The 16,792-nt window shown below is 46.8% G+C and overlaps 1 protein-coding gene across 3 annotated transcripts in view; it reads right to left on the bottom strand.

The window, feature by feature from the left end:
- DYM (dymeclin) overlaps positions 1-16,792 on the bottom strand; it is a 313,818-nt gene that overhangs the window by 138,232 nt on the left and 158,794 nt on the right. For 2 of the 3 annotated variants that reach the window (XM_054179019.1, XM_054179020.1), the window contains exon 14: positions 16,518-16,682. The exons of the other annotated variant lie outside the window; for it this stretch is intronic. In XM_054179019.1, the coding sequence (XP_054034994.1) occupies positions 16,518-16,682 (165 nt within the window). The remainder of the gene's footprint in view (positions 1-16,517; positions 16,683-16,792) is intronic. 3 annotated transcript variants of the gene reach the window in all.

Below are 16,792 nucleotides of genomic sequence, written 5' to 3'. Positions count from 1 at the left end.
CTCCTCACAAGACCTGACCTCTGGATCCTTCACCAGTTTTGGTCTCCTTCTCTGGACCTGCTCCAGCACCTCAAATTCTGAGACACTGATGAAGTTGAGGCAAGACCAGTGGGCAGGGAGTGGGAAGGGCAGAAATCAGGCTGAACAAGTGTGCCTGAAGTGCTACAGTCAGCAGTGCAAAGCCCAGCTGGAGGCCAGCCACAAGCAGTGGACCCCATGTGTTGATTCTAAGGCCAAGGCTCTTTTATACCTTCATTAATGACCCAGCAGGTGTGGCAGGGTGCACCCTTGGCACGTTTGCAGGTGAGGAGAGGTTGATGTACCACATGGTTGTGCTGATGTATTAAGAGAGACTCATGACAGGCTGGAGAAAAGAGGCCATCAGAAACCTCATGAAGCTCAGCAATTGGGCTAGCAGACTAAAGGGGACCCTCAGATCCTGCACCAGCTAGAAAGCAGCTTGAAGAAAAGGACCTAGGGGCCTTCACCACACTGAACATATAGCAGCAGTGCACCTGCAAAGGAAAGGAACCCAACAGCACCATGGGCTCCATTAGCCCATCAGAGGAGATGATCTCTCCTCTCTGCTCAGCACACTGAGGAGGCCTTATCTGGAGCCTTGGGCTCTCCAGGAGCACATACTGGAGTGAGTCCACCAAAAAGCCACAAAGAGGATTAAGTGACTGGAGTGTCTGACATGCAGAGAGAAGCTGAGGGACCTAGGACTGATTAGCCTGAGGAAGAAAAGGCTCAAGGGGATCTCAGTGCCTACAAATATCTGCTGGGAAGATGTAAAGATGATGAAGCCAGACTCAGCGGTGCCCAGAGAAAGGACAACAGGAAACAGGCACAAATTGAAGCACAGGAAATTGCATCTAAATATAAGAAAAACAAGTTACCCAGAGAGTTTGTGAAGTCACCAGCCTCAGAGATAATAAAGATCATTTGGACATAACCTTGGGCAATTGACTCGAGGTGACCCTGCCTTGGACCTGACAATCTCCAGAGATGACTTCTCAGTCTCAGCCATGTGGAGACTCCCTGAGGTCACCCTGAGCATGGCTGAGCTACAAAGTGCAAGGAATAGACTTTTATTGTTTTTATTTTGCTCTTGAGTTACAGACTCCACTAGAACAGAATAGCATTAACCAAGCTGGAAGAGACCTTTGAGCTCACCAAGTCCAACCTATCACCCAACACCATCTAATCAACTAAACTATGGCACCAAGTGCCTCATCCAGGCTCTTCTTGAACATCTCCAGGGATGGTGATTCCACCACCTCCCTGGGCAGCACATTCCAGTGGCCAATCTCTCCTTCTATGAAGAACTTCTTCCTAACATTCAGCCTAAACCTCCCCTGGCACAGCTTGAGACTGTGTCCTCTTGTTCTGGTGCCAAGTGCCTGGGAGAAGAAAGCAACCCCCAGCTGGCTACAACCTCCCTTCAGGGAGTTGTAGACAGCAAGAAGGTCTCCCCTGAACGTCCTCTTCTGCAGGCTAAGCAACCCCAGCTCCTTCAGCCTCTCCTTACAGGGCTGTGATCCAGACCCCTCCCTAGCCTCCTTGCTCTTCTCTGGACATATTCAAGACTCTCAATGTCCTTCTTAAGCTGAGGGGCCCAGAACTGGACACAGGACTCAAGGTATGGCCTAAACAGTGCTTAGTACAGCGGCACAATGACCTCCCTGCTCCTGCTGGCCACACTATTCCTAATGCAGGCCAGGATGCCACTGGCCCTCTTGGCCACCTGGGCACACTGCTGGCTCATGTTTAGGCAGCTGTCAATCAGTACCCCCAAGTCCCTCTCCTTTTGGGAGCTCTCAGCCACTGACCCCAGCCTGTAGCCCTGCATGGGGTTGCTGTGGCCAAAGTGCAGCACCAAGGAGAAGACAAAAGTCCTATCACACTGTTTCTGATGGATCACTTCCCTTAGAGGCACCTTGCTATCCTATCTACAAAGCTGGATGCTCCTCTTCCATAAATGCCTTGATAACTGAAATGGGATCTAGATGAGATGGGACACTGCATATTATGAACCTAGAACTGTTTGAAGGAACCAGGAGATTTAGTGACACAGAGTCTGGTCTCCTCTCCCATGCAACAAGCAATAGGAAAAGAGGAAATGGCCTCAAGTTGTACCAGGCTGGACATAAGGAAAATTTCTTCCCCCAAAAGGGTTGTCAAGGCCTGGAAGAGGCTGCCCAGGGCAGTGGTGGAGTCCCCATGGCTGGGGGGATTTCAAAGCCTTGTAGCTGTGGCGCTGAGGGACATGGTTTAGTGGTGGCCTGGCAGTACTGGGTTAAGGGTTAGACCTGATGACCTTAAAGGTCTCTTCCAACCAAAATGACTGTGTGATTCTCTAAGTGGATGAGGCAGGAGCCTTTCAAATCCTCTTCCATGAGTGCAGACGTATTGAACTGGTTTTCAGCTAGGCTGACACCCCAGAAAACTTTTCCAGCATGCAGAAGAAAAGCCAAATGTTAATCACTGTCCTGGAGGTAACTCCAGAGCTGCAGGATTAGTCATCTTTGGAAACCAGTTGTGGTTGTTCTTATTTTCCTCTCCCACTGCCTTTTCTGATCTGTGGCTGCTGCACTGGGAGCATTCTCATCGATGTGTTCTCACAAACCCAGCTCGCAAACACGACAGAACAAAAACACTTCAGCACAGCTCACAGCTCTCAACCTCTACATCCTGCTGCAGAGCAGGGATCCAAAACCTCCTTACACAACTTCCATCAAGCCTGTGGAGGATTAGAATTAAAAATATGACTAGTTCTCCCCTTTTTTTTAATTGTTGTTTTGTTTGTTCTTCTTTTCCACCCCTGCCTCTGCATTTCTTGCCCAAATAGGCCGTGGTGAGCAATGAGGGCAGCAAAATGTGCAGAGAAATGACAAGTCTTACAGTTGGATGCTCTCATTAGGTGCTGGAAATCAGAAGAACAGAAGAAACAGTTTCTTCCAGCATCCCCAGTTCTGCCAGTCTGGAATGTTTTGGGTCATTTGGGTCAGTGTGAATCTATCTGGATGCCAGTGTCCAAGTCTTTAGCAGCCTCACCTCCGTTAACCAGGTTGGCAGTGACCCTTGCTCCCTACACAGAATCATAGATGTGGGTTTGATTGGAAGAGACCTTGTAGATCACCAAGTCCAACCAGTAACCAGGCACTGCCAGGTCACCACTAAACAGTGCACCTCAGCACCACATCTTTGAAATCCCTGCAGGGATGGGGACACCTGGAGGGAGCTTGGAGGCAGCCTGGTCCAGGGTTTTACTTGATAACTGAAATGGGAGCTAGATGAGATTGGACTCTGCATGTTATGAACCTAGAACCGTTTGAAGGAACCAGGAGATTTAGTGACACAGAGTTTGGTTTGGGAATTTTTCCTCATGTCCAAGCTAAACCTTCCCTGGTGCAACCTGAGGCCATCTCCTCTTCTCCTCTCCCTTGTTTCTTGGTAGAAGAGATCAACCCTCACCTCACTCCAACCTCCTTTCAGGAAGTTGTAGAGAGCCAGATGGGTCTCCCCTCAGCCTCCTTTTCTCCAGACCAAACAGCCCCAGCTTACTCAGCTTCTTTTCAGTACATCTCCATCACTTCCTCCTCAGCTTCATCTTGCCCCAGCCACCCAGGGATTGTGCAGCCTTCCTGCCTTCCCTCCCCCATGAATCCAAACAGGCTTCTGTGGAACTCAGCAGCTCAGGGACTTTGCCTTCACTGCATGTGCTCCTGGCACCTCACTGGTGGCACTTGGCTCTTTGCTGGAGAATCTCTAGTTTAAATTGAACAGATGGACAAGTGAGAAACCACCCAGAACCACTCCAGGAGTAAAACCACGAGGATGATGCTTCTAACCACTTACACTGTTAACCAAATATTGAATACAGAAGGTTTATTAAAATCCCCAACTTTTCACATTTATGTTACTGGGAGCTGCACTTAATTAGGGAGATGAGAACTCTCAGGTATTTCCACTGAGCAGTTCTACCTTGTGGTTCCTGTGCAGAACATCTCTACAATGAATTTAGAAGGATTAAGATGACTTTTAGAAAGAAATTCTTTACAGTGAGACTCTGGAACAGGCTGTGGATGCCCTCACCCTGGAGGTGTGCAAGACCAGGTTGGATGAGGCCTTGAGCAGCTGAGTCTAGGAGGAGGTGCCCCTACCTGTGGCAGGGGGGTTGGAGCTAAATGATCTTCAAGGTCCCTTCCAATCTAAACCATTCTGTGAATCACCGAATCTCTGGACATGGTTACCACGGGGTGATGGCTTTAAAATAAAAGAGGGAGATGGAGAGTGAAGGAAGAAATGTTTGACACTGAGGGTGGTGAGACCCTCAGTCCCAGGCTGCCCAGAGAGGTGGCAGATGCCCCATCCCTGCAACCATTCCAGCTGAGGTTGTCTGGGGCTCTGAGCTAAAGGTGACCCTGGTGATTGCAGGGGAATTAGTGTAGATGGCCCTTAAAAGTCCTTTCCAACACAAACCATTTGATGACTGTATTAAAATTCTAGCTCCACTAGCTCCATCCCAGCACATGGGGTGCTGGAATCATTGCTGCAAGCTGCTCATTTGTGACGAGAGCTCATGATGAAGAGGTCTTCTGCGTAAGCCAAAATGGAGCTTTGGTGAGCAGCAGTGCTGTAATTTGACAAATTAGAAGATGTTTTGAATCAGGAACATATGCTTGTTATTTTCCTAGTGAACAAGTTTCTATATTTAGGCAGTAATTACACATTTTACTGAGTTGCCTTCACTGGCCAAAGGTCATGCATGCTGTCTGGGAAATCAAAACAGGTAACAGCGCATGGTCTAGAGGGGCAAAACAGGTATTCATGTTGCACTCCACGTTAACAGTGGCAAAGATTTAGTGAAGATGATGGACAGGTGATGTTCTGCACCACAAGAGCACTCAAGAGATGACGCACTGCACCCAAGAGATGATGTTCTGCACCGCAGAGTTGATGTTCTGCACCCAAAAAGTGATATTCTGCATCCAAGAGCGCTCAAGAAAAGATACACAGGTGATGTTCTGCACCCAAAGGTGATATTCTGCAGCCAAGAGGGGAGGTTCTGCAGCCAAGAGCACTCAAGAGATGACATTCTGCATGTTCTGAACCCAGAGGTGATGTTCCACACCCAAGAGGTGACGTTCTGCACCCAAGAGGTGATGTTCTGAACCCAGAGGTGACATTCTGTACCCAAGAGAAGACATTCTGTACCCAAGAGGTGACATTCTGCACCCAAGAGATGACATTCTGCACCCAAGAGGTGATGTTCTGAACCCAGAGGTGATGTTCCACACCCAAGAGGTGATGCTCTGCACCCAAGAGCACTCAGGAGGTGGAGTTCTGCACCCAAGAGATGATGTTCTGTGCCCAAGAGCATTCAACAGATGACATTCTGCATCCAAGAGGTCATGTTCTGCACCCAAGAGTTGATGTTCTGCACCCAAGAGATGACATTCTGCACCCAAGAGGTGATGTTCTGAACCCAGAGGTGATGTTCCACACCCAAGAGATGACATTCTGCACCCAAGAGGTGATGCTCTGCACCCAAGAGCACTCAGGAGGTGGAGTTCTGCACCCAAGAGATGACGTTCTGTGCCCAAGAGCATTCAACAGATGACATTCTGCATCCAAGAGGTCATGTTCTGCACCCAAGAGTTGATGTTCTGCACCCAAGAGGTGACATTTTGCACCCAGAGGTGACATTCTGCACCCAAGAGGTGATGTTCTGCACCCAAGAGGTGATGTTCTGAACCCAGGGGTGATGTTCCACACCCAAGAGGTGATGCTTTGCACCCAAGAGCACTCAGGAGGTGGAGTTCTGCACCCAAGAGATGACGTTCTGTGCCCAAGAGCATTCAACAGATGACATTCTGCATCCAAGAGGTCATGTTCTGCACCCAAGAGTTGATGTTCTGCACCCAAGAGGTGACATTCTGCACCCAGAGGTGACATTCTGCACCCAAGAGGTGATGTTCTGAACCCAGGGGTGATGTTCCACACCCAAGAGGTGATGCTCTGCACCCAAGAGCACTCAGGAGGTGGAGTTCTGCACCCAAGAGCACTCAAGAAATGATGCACTGCATGCAAGAGATGATGTTCTGCACCCCAGAGGTGATGTTCTGCACCCAAAGGTGATGCTCTGCACCCAAGAGGTGACATTCTGCACCTAAGAGGTGACATTCTGCACCCAAAAGGTGAGATTCTGCATCCAGAGGTGACATTCTGCACCCAAGAGGTGACATTCTGCACCCAGAGATGACATTCTGCACCCAAGAGGTGAGGTTCTGCATCCAGAGGTGACATTCTGCACCCAAGAGGTGAGGTTCTGCATCCAGAGGTGACATTCTGCACCCAAGAGGTGACATTCTGCACCCAGAGATGACATTCTGCACCCAAGAGGTGACATTCTGCACCCAGAGATGACATTCTGCACCCAAGAGGTGAGGTTCTGCATCCAGAGGTGACATTCTGCACCCAAGAGATGACATTCTGCACCCAAGACGTGATGTTCTGAACCCAGAGGTGACATTCTGCATGCCAGAGGTGACATTCTGCATGCCAGAGGTGACATTCTGCACCCAAGAAATGATGTTTTGCAGCTAAGAGGTGATGTTCTGCATCCAAGAGATGATGTTTCACACCCAAGAGGTGATGTTCTGCACCCAAGAGCACTCAGGAGGTGGAGTTCTACACCCAAGAGGACTCAAGAAATGATGCACTGCATGCAACAGATGATGTTCTGCACCCCAGAGGTGATGTTCTGCACCCAAAGGTGATGCTCTGCACCCGAGAGCACTGAGGAGGTGGAGTTCTGCACCCCAGAGGTGATGTTCTGCACACAAGAGCACTCAGGAGGTGGAGTTCTACACCCAAGAGGACTCAAGAAATGATGCACTGCATGCAACAGATGATGTTCTGCACCCCAGAGGTGACGTTCTGCACCCAAAGGTGATGCTCTGCACCCGAGAGCACTGAGGAGGTGGAGTTCTGCACCCAAGAGGTGATGTTCTGCACACAAGAGCACTTGAGAGGTGAAGCTGTACACCCAAAAGATGATGTTCTGCACACAAGGAACACCAGCAAATGCTACAGACCAACTGAACCTCGTTGAGACTTTTTGGCCCAGGCGGCAACTTGCTTTAGAGGAGCACAAATCCCTTCTGCTCTTCAGCCATAAAGCTGCTAACATCTGTCCAGTCTGACACCCCTTTTATCAGCATTCTCCTGAACTCTTTGGGCAAGCCACAGAACATTTCTCTGTTTAATCTCCAAACAAAGGCTGATGTGTGCACTCACCAGAGCACGAGACGCCCTCCCCGGCCCTGACTGACGGCCAGACGTGACGTAGGGACGGCAAAACCCCCGGACTCTGAGCATGCTGCTACGATGGAAATGTGTGAAAGTCATTCTGCTCCAAGTCCCTCTCATGGGAACGTGGGCTCATAAGCATCCAATTAGAACTTATCCCATCTGATGGAGATTATGCTTTAGTTTCACATGCTGAACGGGGTCGAGTCGTGTCTGCGATAGATTTTTGACCAGGGTGGGAGGAATCAAGAGTATGCTACAGAATGAAAAAAAGAAACCCCAACACATAATTCTTGCCATTTTCTCCTGTCAATTTAGGTGTTTTGTTTTGGGTTTTTTTGTTTGGTTTGGGGTTGTTGGGGGAGGTTTTTTTTTGGGTAGGATTTGGGCAATCTGTGCTTGCTTTGTACAGTCCGGGTCGCATCAGCCTGGGGATAGTACCTGAGAAGAACGAGGGAGAATCTGAATCAAAATTCAGCCTTTTAGAGAAATCCATTTAAAAAAAGGGGACAAAAAAAAAAAAAAAAGAGAACCAAAAAGAAACAAACCAACAAAATCCTGCATGGCAATCTGCCTGCAGCTTCAACTTTTAATGCCAGAAGAAGCCACTTTGATCAGCAGGTCTGACACAAGCCGTAGGAATTCCTGCAGCTACTTCCTCCTACAAGTCCAATAGCTGTGGCTGGACTTGGACATATCTTCTAGGAAAGCATCCAATTTCATTTAAAAATTCCAACCTTGGGAAATTCAGAGCCCTTGTTGAACTATTCCAGTGACTCATCCACCGTGTAAAAAAAAGCAAAACAAACCAGGAACCAGTCTCAGTTGGTTTTGCTTCAGTTTCCAGCTGCTGGAGTGCATTGACCTGGACAGGCTGAGAGCTGGGCAGAGAGGAACCTCATGAAGTTCAACTAGGGCAAGTGTAGGGTCCTGCAGATGGGAAGGTACAACCTCCTGCTCAGGACAGATGAGGGGTGACCTGCTGTAAAGCAGCTCTGTGGACAAGGCCCTGGGAGTGCTGGTGGGCAGCAAGCTCACCATGAGCCAGCAATGTGCCCTCGTGGCCAACAGGGCCAATGGCATCTTAGAGGGCATTTGAAAGAGTGTGGCTAGTAGTTGGAGGGAGGTTCTCCTCCCCTTACACTGATCTAGAGAGGCCACATCTGGAGAACCATGTCTAGTTCCTGGCTTCCCAGTTCAAGGGACAAGGATCTACTGGAGAGAGTCCAGCGGAGGGTAGGAAGATGCTGAGGGGCCTGGAGCATCTCTGAGGAGGAAATGCTGAGAGCCCCTGGGGTTGTTGAGCCTGGAGCAGAGCAGCCCCAGAGGGGATCTGAGCAATGCCCAGCAAGAGATAAAGGCTGGGGGGGCAAGAGGCTGGGACTGGGCTCTTGCCAGTGGCACCCAGGGACAGGACAAGGGGCAGGGGGCACAAACTAGAACATCCAAAGTTCTGCTGCTCTGTGAAAGTACACCTTGCTTGCAGCAGGCTCAGAGGGTGACTTTGAGCTATCAGCAGTATTTCCCTTTCCTTGATCACTCCTTCCCTAAACCCCAGTCTATTTTAACTAGGGGTTAAGAACCTAAGGCACAAGGGTTTCCACCAGGCATGCACCCACTTGATGAACGTCCAATTAAACAGCGTTTTGAGACCTACAGGCTCGGCAATTTTTCACTCACAGCATCGATTTTATCTCTCCCTGGTTTCCTGATCAATAGGCTGAGGAGCACAAAGACAAATAATCTGTAATAGGATTATTTATAGACAACTCCCCTCTGCCAAGTCACCCACTGTTGAGTGTAAAGTGATCCTTCCACAATAAATAACTCCAACCCTTCAATAAAATTATCAGCAGCTGACTAAAAAATCGCAGTCAAAAGGCAATAAAACATTAAATTATACTAATTTAACAGACCTCTGACCAATTTTTACTTTAAGTTCTTTTTGTTGTTGTTGTTGTGTTGGGTTTGTTGTTTTTTTTTCCTCCCCTGAAGGAAAATGATTAATTGAGCTGGATTTCAGGGAAATGTTGTTCCACACCATCACAGTGGCCAAAGAAAAAGACTCATCTCCTGACTTGTGATCCCAGACTGGGAATTGAGTCCACACAAAACATCTTGGTTTGCACTGAAAATAAAAACAATGAATATCAAACCCATTAGGAAAAAAATCATCACTGAATCACAGAATCATTTAGAATGGAAAAGACCTTTCAGGTCACTGAGTCCAACCATTAGCCTAACACTATCAGGGCTGGTGCAAACCAGGCCCTCAGCACCACATCTACACAGCTCTGAAATCCTGCCAGGATGGAGACTCCACCACTGCCCAGGGCAGCCTTTTCCAGGCCTTGACAACCCTAAAGAGGAAGAATTGTTCCTCATGTCCAACCTAAACCTCCCCAGACAACATCTGAGGCCATTTCCTCTTGTACCATAGCTGCCTCCTTGGGAGAAGAGACCAACTCCCACCTGGCTCCAACCTTCTTTCAGGAGCTGTAGAAAGCCAGGTCTCCTCTCAGCTTCCTTTCCTCCAGGCTGAACAACCTTAGTTTCCTCAGCTGCTCCTCATCAGATTTGTGCTCTAAGCCCATCACCAAAATTGTTGTCCTTCTCTGGACACGTTCCAGCCCCAGGAGTGAGAAGCCCACAACTGACCTCAGAATTAGAGATGTGGACATACCAGTGCCAAGTACAGGGGGACAATCCCTGCCCCACTCCTGCTGGCCACACTATTGCTGATCCAAGCCAAGATACTGGTGGCCTTCTTTGCTACCAGTGCACACTGCTCACTCATTTTTAGCCAGCTGTCAATTAGCACCCCCAGTTTTCTCTCTGCCAGGCAGTTTCCAGCCCTTCCACCCCATATCTGGCACATGCCATAGGGCTGTTTTGACCCAAAGCACAGAACCCAGCACTTGGCCTTGTTTAACTTCATGCCACTGGCCTTGGCCCAACAATCCAGCCTGTCCAGGTTCCTCTGCAGAGCCTTCCTACCATCAAGCACATTGATGCTCCATCCCAGCTTGCTGTTGTCTGCGAGCTTAATGAGGGTGCACTCAATTCCCTCATCCAGACCATTGATAAAGATGTCAAACAGAGCTGGCCCCAGCACTGAGCCCTGGGGAACACCACTGGTGACCAGCCACCAGCTGTTAAAACTCCATTCCTCACAACTGTTTGGGCCATCCAGCCAGAGTTTCATTTACCTAGTGAAGTATCCACCCACCACCCAAGCCACAAGCCGCCACTTTCTCCAGAGAGTGCTGTGGGAAATGGTGTAAAAAGCTTTACTCAAGTCCAGGTAGACAACATCCACAGCCTTTCCCCTCATCCACTTGTGGGTCATCTTGTAACAGAGAGATCAGGTTAGCTGAAGCAGGATTTGCCTTCCATAAACCCATGCTGACTGAGCCTGACTGCCTGGTTGTCCTGTGGTGGCAACTCCAGATGAGCTGCACCACAAAGTTTCCTCATCCCACCTCTCTCTCCAAAGGAAAAATGGCAAGAGGGTAATAATGAAGATGAGTTGGCTTTATGCAGGACTCCACCATCACATTGCAGCAACAGAAACATTTCTGGTAATGGGCAGTTATTTCTCAAAGCTAACCCCCAAGGCCCTGACCCTGCTAAGGCTGCACATTCTTAAATTAATCTAATTGCATCATTCCATCCAGTCTGATGGCATAAGAGGAGTGTGGCTGCAAAGCTTCTCCTCTACAGGCTTCAGACAACGTGCCAGAACACTTTTGAAAGGGAGCATTCAAACCTTACTAGACACCTTTCCCTCTTCAAACAAAACTACCTGTAGGTAAGAAAAGCTATGCAAAAAAAGAGCATGAATTTAATGTTATATTCCTTCGTGGTTTTGTTTGTTTGTTTTTTAATCCTGTGGAAAAAATAAGTAAGCAAAAAATAAATAAGGAAAAAATAAATAAGGAAAAATAAAGAAGGAAAAAATAAATAAGGGGAAAAAAAGAAAAAATAAATAAGGAAAAAATAAGGAAAAAAATAAGGAAAAAATAAATAACGAAAAATAAATAATGAAAAAATAAATAAGGAAAGATGAATAAGGAAAAAATAAATAAAGGGGAAAAAGGAAAAATAAATAAGGGGAAAAAAGGAAAAAATAATGAAAAATAAACATGGAAAAAAATAAGGAAAAAATAAGGAAAAATAAATAAGGAAAAAATAAATAAGGAAAAATAAATAAGGGGAAAAAAGGAAAAAATAAATAAGGAAAAATAAATAAGGGGGAAAAAGGAAAAAAAATGAAAAATAAACATGGAAAAATAAGGAAAAAACAAGGAAAAATAAATAAGGAAAAAATAAATAAGGAAAAATAAATAAGGGGAAAAAAGGAAAAAATAAGGGGAAAAAGGGAAAAAATAAATAAGGAAAAATAAATAAGGGGGAAAAGGAAAAAATAAATAAGGGGGAAAAGGAAAAAATAAATAATGAAAAATAAATAAGGAAAAAAAAGAAAAATAAATAAGGGGGAAAAAGGAAAAAATAAATAAGGAAAAAGTAAATAAGGGGGGGGAAAGGAAAAAAATAAATAAGGAAAAATAAATAATGAAAAAAATAAGGAAAAAAATAAATAAGGAAAGATAAGTAGGGAAAAAATAAATAAGGAAAAAATAAATAAGGGGGGGAAAGTTAAAAATAAATAAGAAAAAAAATAAGAAAAAAGGAAAAAATAAATAAGGAAAAATAAATAAGACAAAAAAGGACAAAATAAATAAGAAAAAAAGAGATAAAAACAAAAAAAGAAAAAGGAGAAAAAAAAAGAAAAAAAGGGGAAAAAAGAAAAAGGAAAAGAAAAAGCCTAATTCAGATGAATCCATCCAATTCCTCCTTGTGCTCTACTGCTTCAGGAACATGTTTACTCAATTTACAAGGCTCAGCAAAACTGTATTTCCTGCTTTCACACACACAATGTCAAGTGAGCTATGAAAACAAAACTGTCCTGAAATTTGTTCAGCATCCCAAAAGAAATAAATCCCTGATTGTTAGCTGCCTTTTGCCACTGCCTACACTCAGCAGCTGCATTTCCCAAACCAATTTACCCTGAGATCGACTGCGGCGACCCAAAGTGGTTGAAAACAGAAAGGGGAACACACACGAACACTAAAACACCACAGGATGAATGTGGGACTCAAAACCATGATGGCCAGAGTGGGAGAACATATTTCACATCATGAAGCCCAGCTGAGCAATAATCAATAACCAAGCACAGCCACAAGAGAATTATTAGAGAGCAGCAATGACAGATTACACACCCAGGACCGATATTTATGCTCCACCATGAAATAGGTACTGGATCCATTATGTTCAGACAGGATTTAGACACTATTTGAAAGCAGTGTGGGCAGCAGGGGCAGGGAGGGGATTCTGCCCCTCTGCTGGGCTCTGCTCAGACCCCCCCTGCAGTGCTGGGGCAGCTCTGCAGTGCTCAGCACAGCCAGGGAGCTGCTGGAGCAGGGCCAGAGGAGGCCACAGCAATGCTGGCAGGGCTGGAAGGGCTCTGCTGGGAGGCTCCAGGCTGAGAGAGTTGGCCTTGGGCAGCCTGGAGAAGAGAAGGCTCCAGGGAGACCTTCTGGTGGCCTTGCAGTGCTTCATGGTCCCAGAAAAAAAGTTGTGGACAGACTTTTTTTCCAGTGCCTGCTGTGACAGGACAAGGGGGGATGGCTTGAAACTGAAAGAGGGAGATTGAGAGTGGAGAGAAGGAAGAAATGCTTGACCCTGAGGGTGGTAAGAGCCTGCCCTAGGTTGCCCAGAGAGGTGGGAAATGTCCCATCCCTGGCAGTGTTCGAGGTCAGGTTGTTTGGGGCTGTGAGCAACCTGTTCCAGTTGCAGATGTGTCACCGACGTGACATTGGACTAGAGGACCTTTAACGGTCCATTTAGCATAAAAATGCCTCAACTGATGCACCAGTCCCATTTCAGAAAGCAATACCAGTGAGCTCTCTCTACCAGTTTCACCATGGAGACTGATTGGATTAACTTACTGCTCTAAAAACTTCTCAGGCGTGCCACAGTAAAATGCATTTGGTGTTATCAGTTATTGGTTCTTCTCATCCATGATGCCACCTGAAAGATGCAATATCCATGGAGGAGTACTTAAGTCTCCCAGGGATGATTTTGCTAACCTCCTGTTACAGTGTTGTACAGAATTACCCAAATATCATAGAATCATAGGATTATAGAGTGGTCTGGGTTGGAAGGGACCTCCAAAGCTCACCCAGTCCAAACCCCTTGCAGTCAGCAGGGACATCCTCCACTACATCAGGTTGCCCAGAGTCCTGTTGAGCCTCACCCTGAATATCTCCAGGGATGAGACCTCAACCACCTCCCTGAACAACCTGTTCCAGTGTTCCACTACGCTCATGGTAAGAACTTGTTTCTAACATCCCAAACTTTTAAGTGAAACATGCTGGAATAAGGAAAAGCATATTTACTTTAAATGTGGGAGAGCCCTGGAGCAGTCTGCTCAGAGAGGTTGTGGAGTCTCCTCTGGTGAGCATCCAAAACCCCCTGGCCGTGGTGATGCTGGGCAAAGCTGCTGTGCGTGCCCTGCTTTAGCAGGAGGATTGTACTGGATGATCTCCAGAGGTGCCTTCTAACCCCCACCATGGTGGGATTCTCTAATAATTAGGCTCTTTATGTTCTCAGGGTACCATTCCTACATGTGAAACATTCCCCCTTAAACAAGACTTTGGTGTGGACTGACTTGATTGCTCTTACTCACTTTCCAACGATGCTTTTTGAAATCCTGGGCTTTTGCCTGGCTTTACTACCTATAGCTCTGCTCTGAATTAAACCAGAGAACGCCCCTGGGACAGCCACATTCTCATCTCCTGTTGAGACCCTTCAGTGTAGTTCTCCATCATTATGTACTACCATAAAAAATGCCTGCTGTACAAAACAGAGCTACCCCAGCTTGGCATGCCACATTTTCTTCCCTTGACGATCAAGCTGGTTTTACTTATGTTTACTGTGTGGTCTCTTGCTATTGTATGATGGCTTAGCTGGGAAGCTGTGTTTCCACCCTGGCTGCTTTCCATGTTCTAATCAATGCTGTCATGCAATTTTTGTCCTTGCTTTCCCAAAGCTTCCAGCATTCTTGGTTAATACATTTAATTATCTGCAGCGTCAGCAGTTAAGGAGTAAAACTTAACCTTTTTTTTTTGGGTTGGTTTTTTTTGGTTTTGTTGTTGTTACGTGGAGCAAATGGTTTAAAACAAAACATTTGGGTATTGTCAGTAGAAGTTACTTTTGAATGCCTGTTATTTCACAGTTTCTGTAGGGTCATCTGTAATTCTGCATCAGGGACACGGGGTTTTACGAGGTAGCTTTGGGCTGGGGGATCCTCACCAATCGTATTCTGTATCATCTTTGTGGCTACAGAGCCTCTCTTTTTACAAGGAATCATGTGGACAAGACAAAGGGTAATGCAAACTGCTTCAGGGGAGACTCTAATTAGACAGTTCTTCACAACAAAGATAATCAGCCATTGGAATCATACATAATACACAATCAGCCAGGTTGGAAAAGACCTTTGAGATCATCCAGTCCAACCTATCACCCAGCACCATCTGATCAACTAAACAGTGGCACCAAGTGCCTCATCCAGGCTCTTTCTATACACCTCCAGGGATGGTGACTCCACCACCTCCCTGGGCAGCCCATTCCAGTGGCCAATCTCTCTTTCTATGAAAAACTTCTTCCTAACATCCAGCCTAAACCTCCTCTGGCACAGCTTAAGACTGTGTCCTCTTGTTCTGGTGCTGCTTGCCTGGCAGAAGAGCCCAACCCCCACCTGGCTACAACCTCCCTTCAGGGAGTTGGAGAGAGCAAGAAGGTCTCCCCTGAGTGTCCTCTTCTGCAGGCTAAGCAACCCCAGCTCCCTCAGCCTCTCCTCACAGGGCTGTGCTCCAGACCCCTCCCCAGCTTTGTTGCCCTTCTCTGGACACCTTCCAGCATCTCAACCTCTTTCCTAAACTGAGGAGCCCAGAACTGGACACAGGACTCAATGTGGCCTAAGCAGTGCTCCACTCAGACCTGGCTTCTCCCTGGACCCTGCCTGCCGTGGAGCCTGCAGCTTTCCTGCAGTGCTGCTGCTCACAAGTTTCCCCTCGTAGGACACTTTAATCTCTCCAGAGAAGCAATGGAGTCCCCAGCACTGGACACTTCTAAGATTAGGATGAGCAGGGTGCTGGGCTGTCTTGTCTGGACTGTGCCTTTGTCAAGAAAGGTTAGACCAGATGATCTTTGAGGTCCCCTCTAATTTGGGATTCTTAGATCATTTGACAGTCAAAACTGGTCAGTCATATTAAAACAAAACAAGGCAGATTTTTCTTGGTCTATCAAGTGTGATGGCAGATTACTGAACTCAGAAGGAAAAGTTCCCATGGCTCTCATTCTCAAAAAGCAGTTTTTATAGACAAAGTTAAGGAAATCATGAGAATCAAGATAGAATTTACATGTCAGAAAACTTACCAGAGAGTCACAGAATGGTTTGGGTGGGAAAGGACCTTTAAAGCTCATCCAGTCACTGCAGTCAGCAGGGACATCCCCAGAGCAGGCTGCTCACAGCCCCCAAACAACCTCAGCTGCAATGCTGCCATGGATGGGACATCTCCCACCTCTCTGGGCAGCCTGGCACAGGCTCTCACCACCCTCACTGTCAAACATTTCTTCCTTCTCTCCACTCTGATTCTCCCTCTTTCAGTTCAAACCATCACCCCTTGTCCTGTCACAAGAGGCCCTGCTCAAAACCCTGTCCCCAGCTTTCTTATAGACCCCTTTTAAAACACTTCAATGTCAAAAGCATTTAAAACTTCCAAAGGCCACACAATAATTCCAGAAGCTGTACTCCAGGCTGGATGTGGCTCTGAGCAACCTGCTCTAGTGTGAGGTGTCCCTGCCCAAGGCAGGGGGGTTGGAACTAGATGACCCTTGAGGTCCCTTCCAACCCTAACAACTCTATGGTACTCTATATTCTGAATTAAAAACAAAACAAAACAAAACAAAATCCAAACCATCATTAAGAGTCCCACACTTTGCAGGACACAGCTCAAGGATGCCACACAGACACAAACCACCCCTTCCAGGATTCCCACGTTCGTTACTCGGCATGCACAGAGCAGGCACAGAGCATGCAGCATGCAGTAAACGGGAGAGCAGAGGTTAATAACCTGGCAGCATAGGATCTGAGAATGTGAGAACAAGTTAAAGACAAGAGTTCCTCTCCATTGTCACTGAGGGTCGAGAAGCAATGCTGCAGCGTAGAGCAGTGGGAGTGGGGGAAATACAGTTTGTCCAAGACATAGACATATCTCCGCAAGTGGCGGCAGGTATAACTGCAAGACAAGGGTAGAAGGGAGAAAGAACAGAAAAAAAAGAGGTGTTTTCCTTTAGGAAAGCTAAGTCATGGTTTCATGTCCCTGGTTTCCCTGCACCAAGAGGCAGT

This window comes from Dryobates pubescens, chromosome Z (assembly GCF_014839835.1).
Source record: "Dryobates pubescens isolate bDryPub1 chromosome Z, bDryPub1.pri, whole genome shotgun sequence".
NCBI lineage: Eukaryota > Metazoa > Chordata > Aves > Piciformes > Picidae > Dryobates > Dryobates pubescens.
The sequence above is the reverse complement of the archived record's forward strand: the minus strand, read 5'-3'. Positions and strand labels throughout refer to the sequence as shown.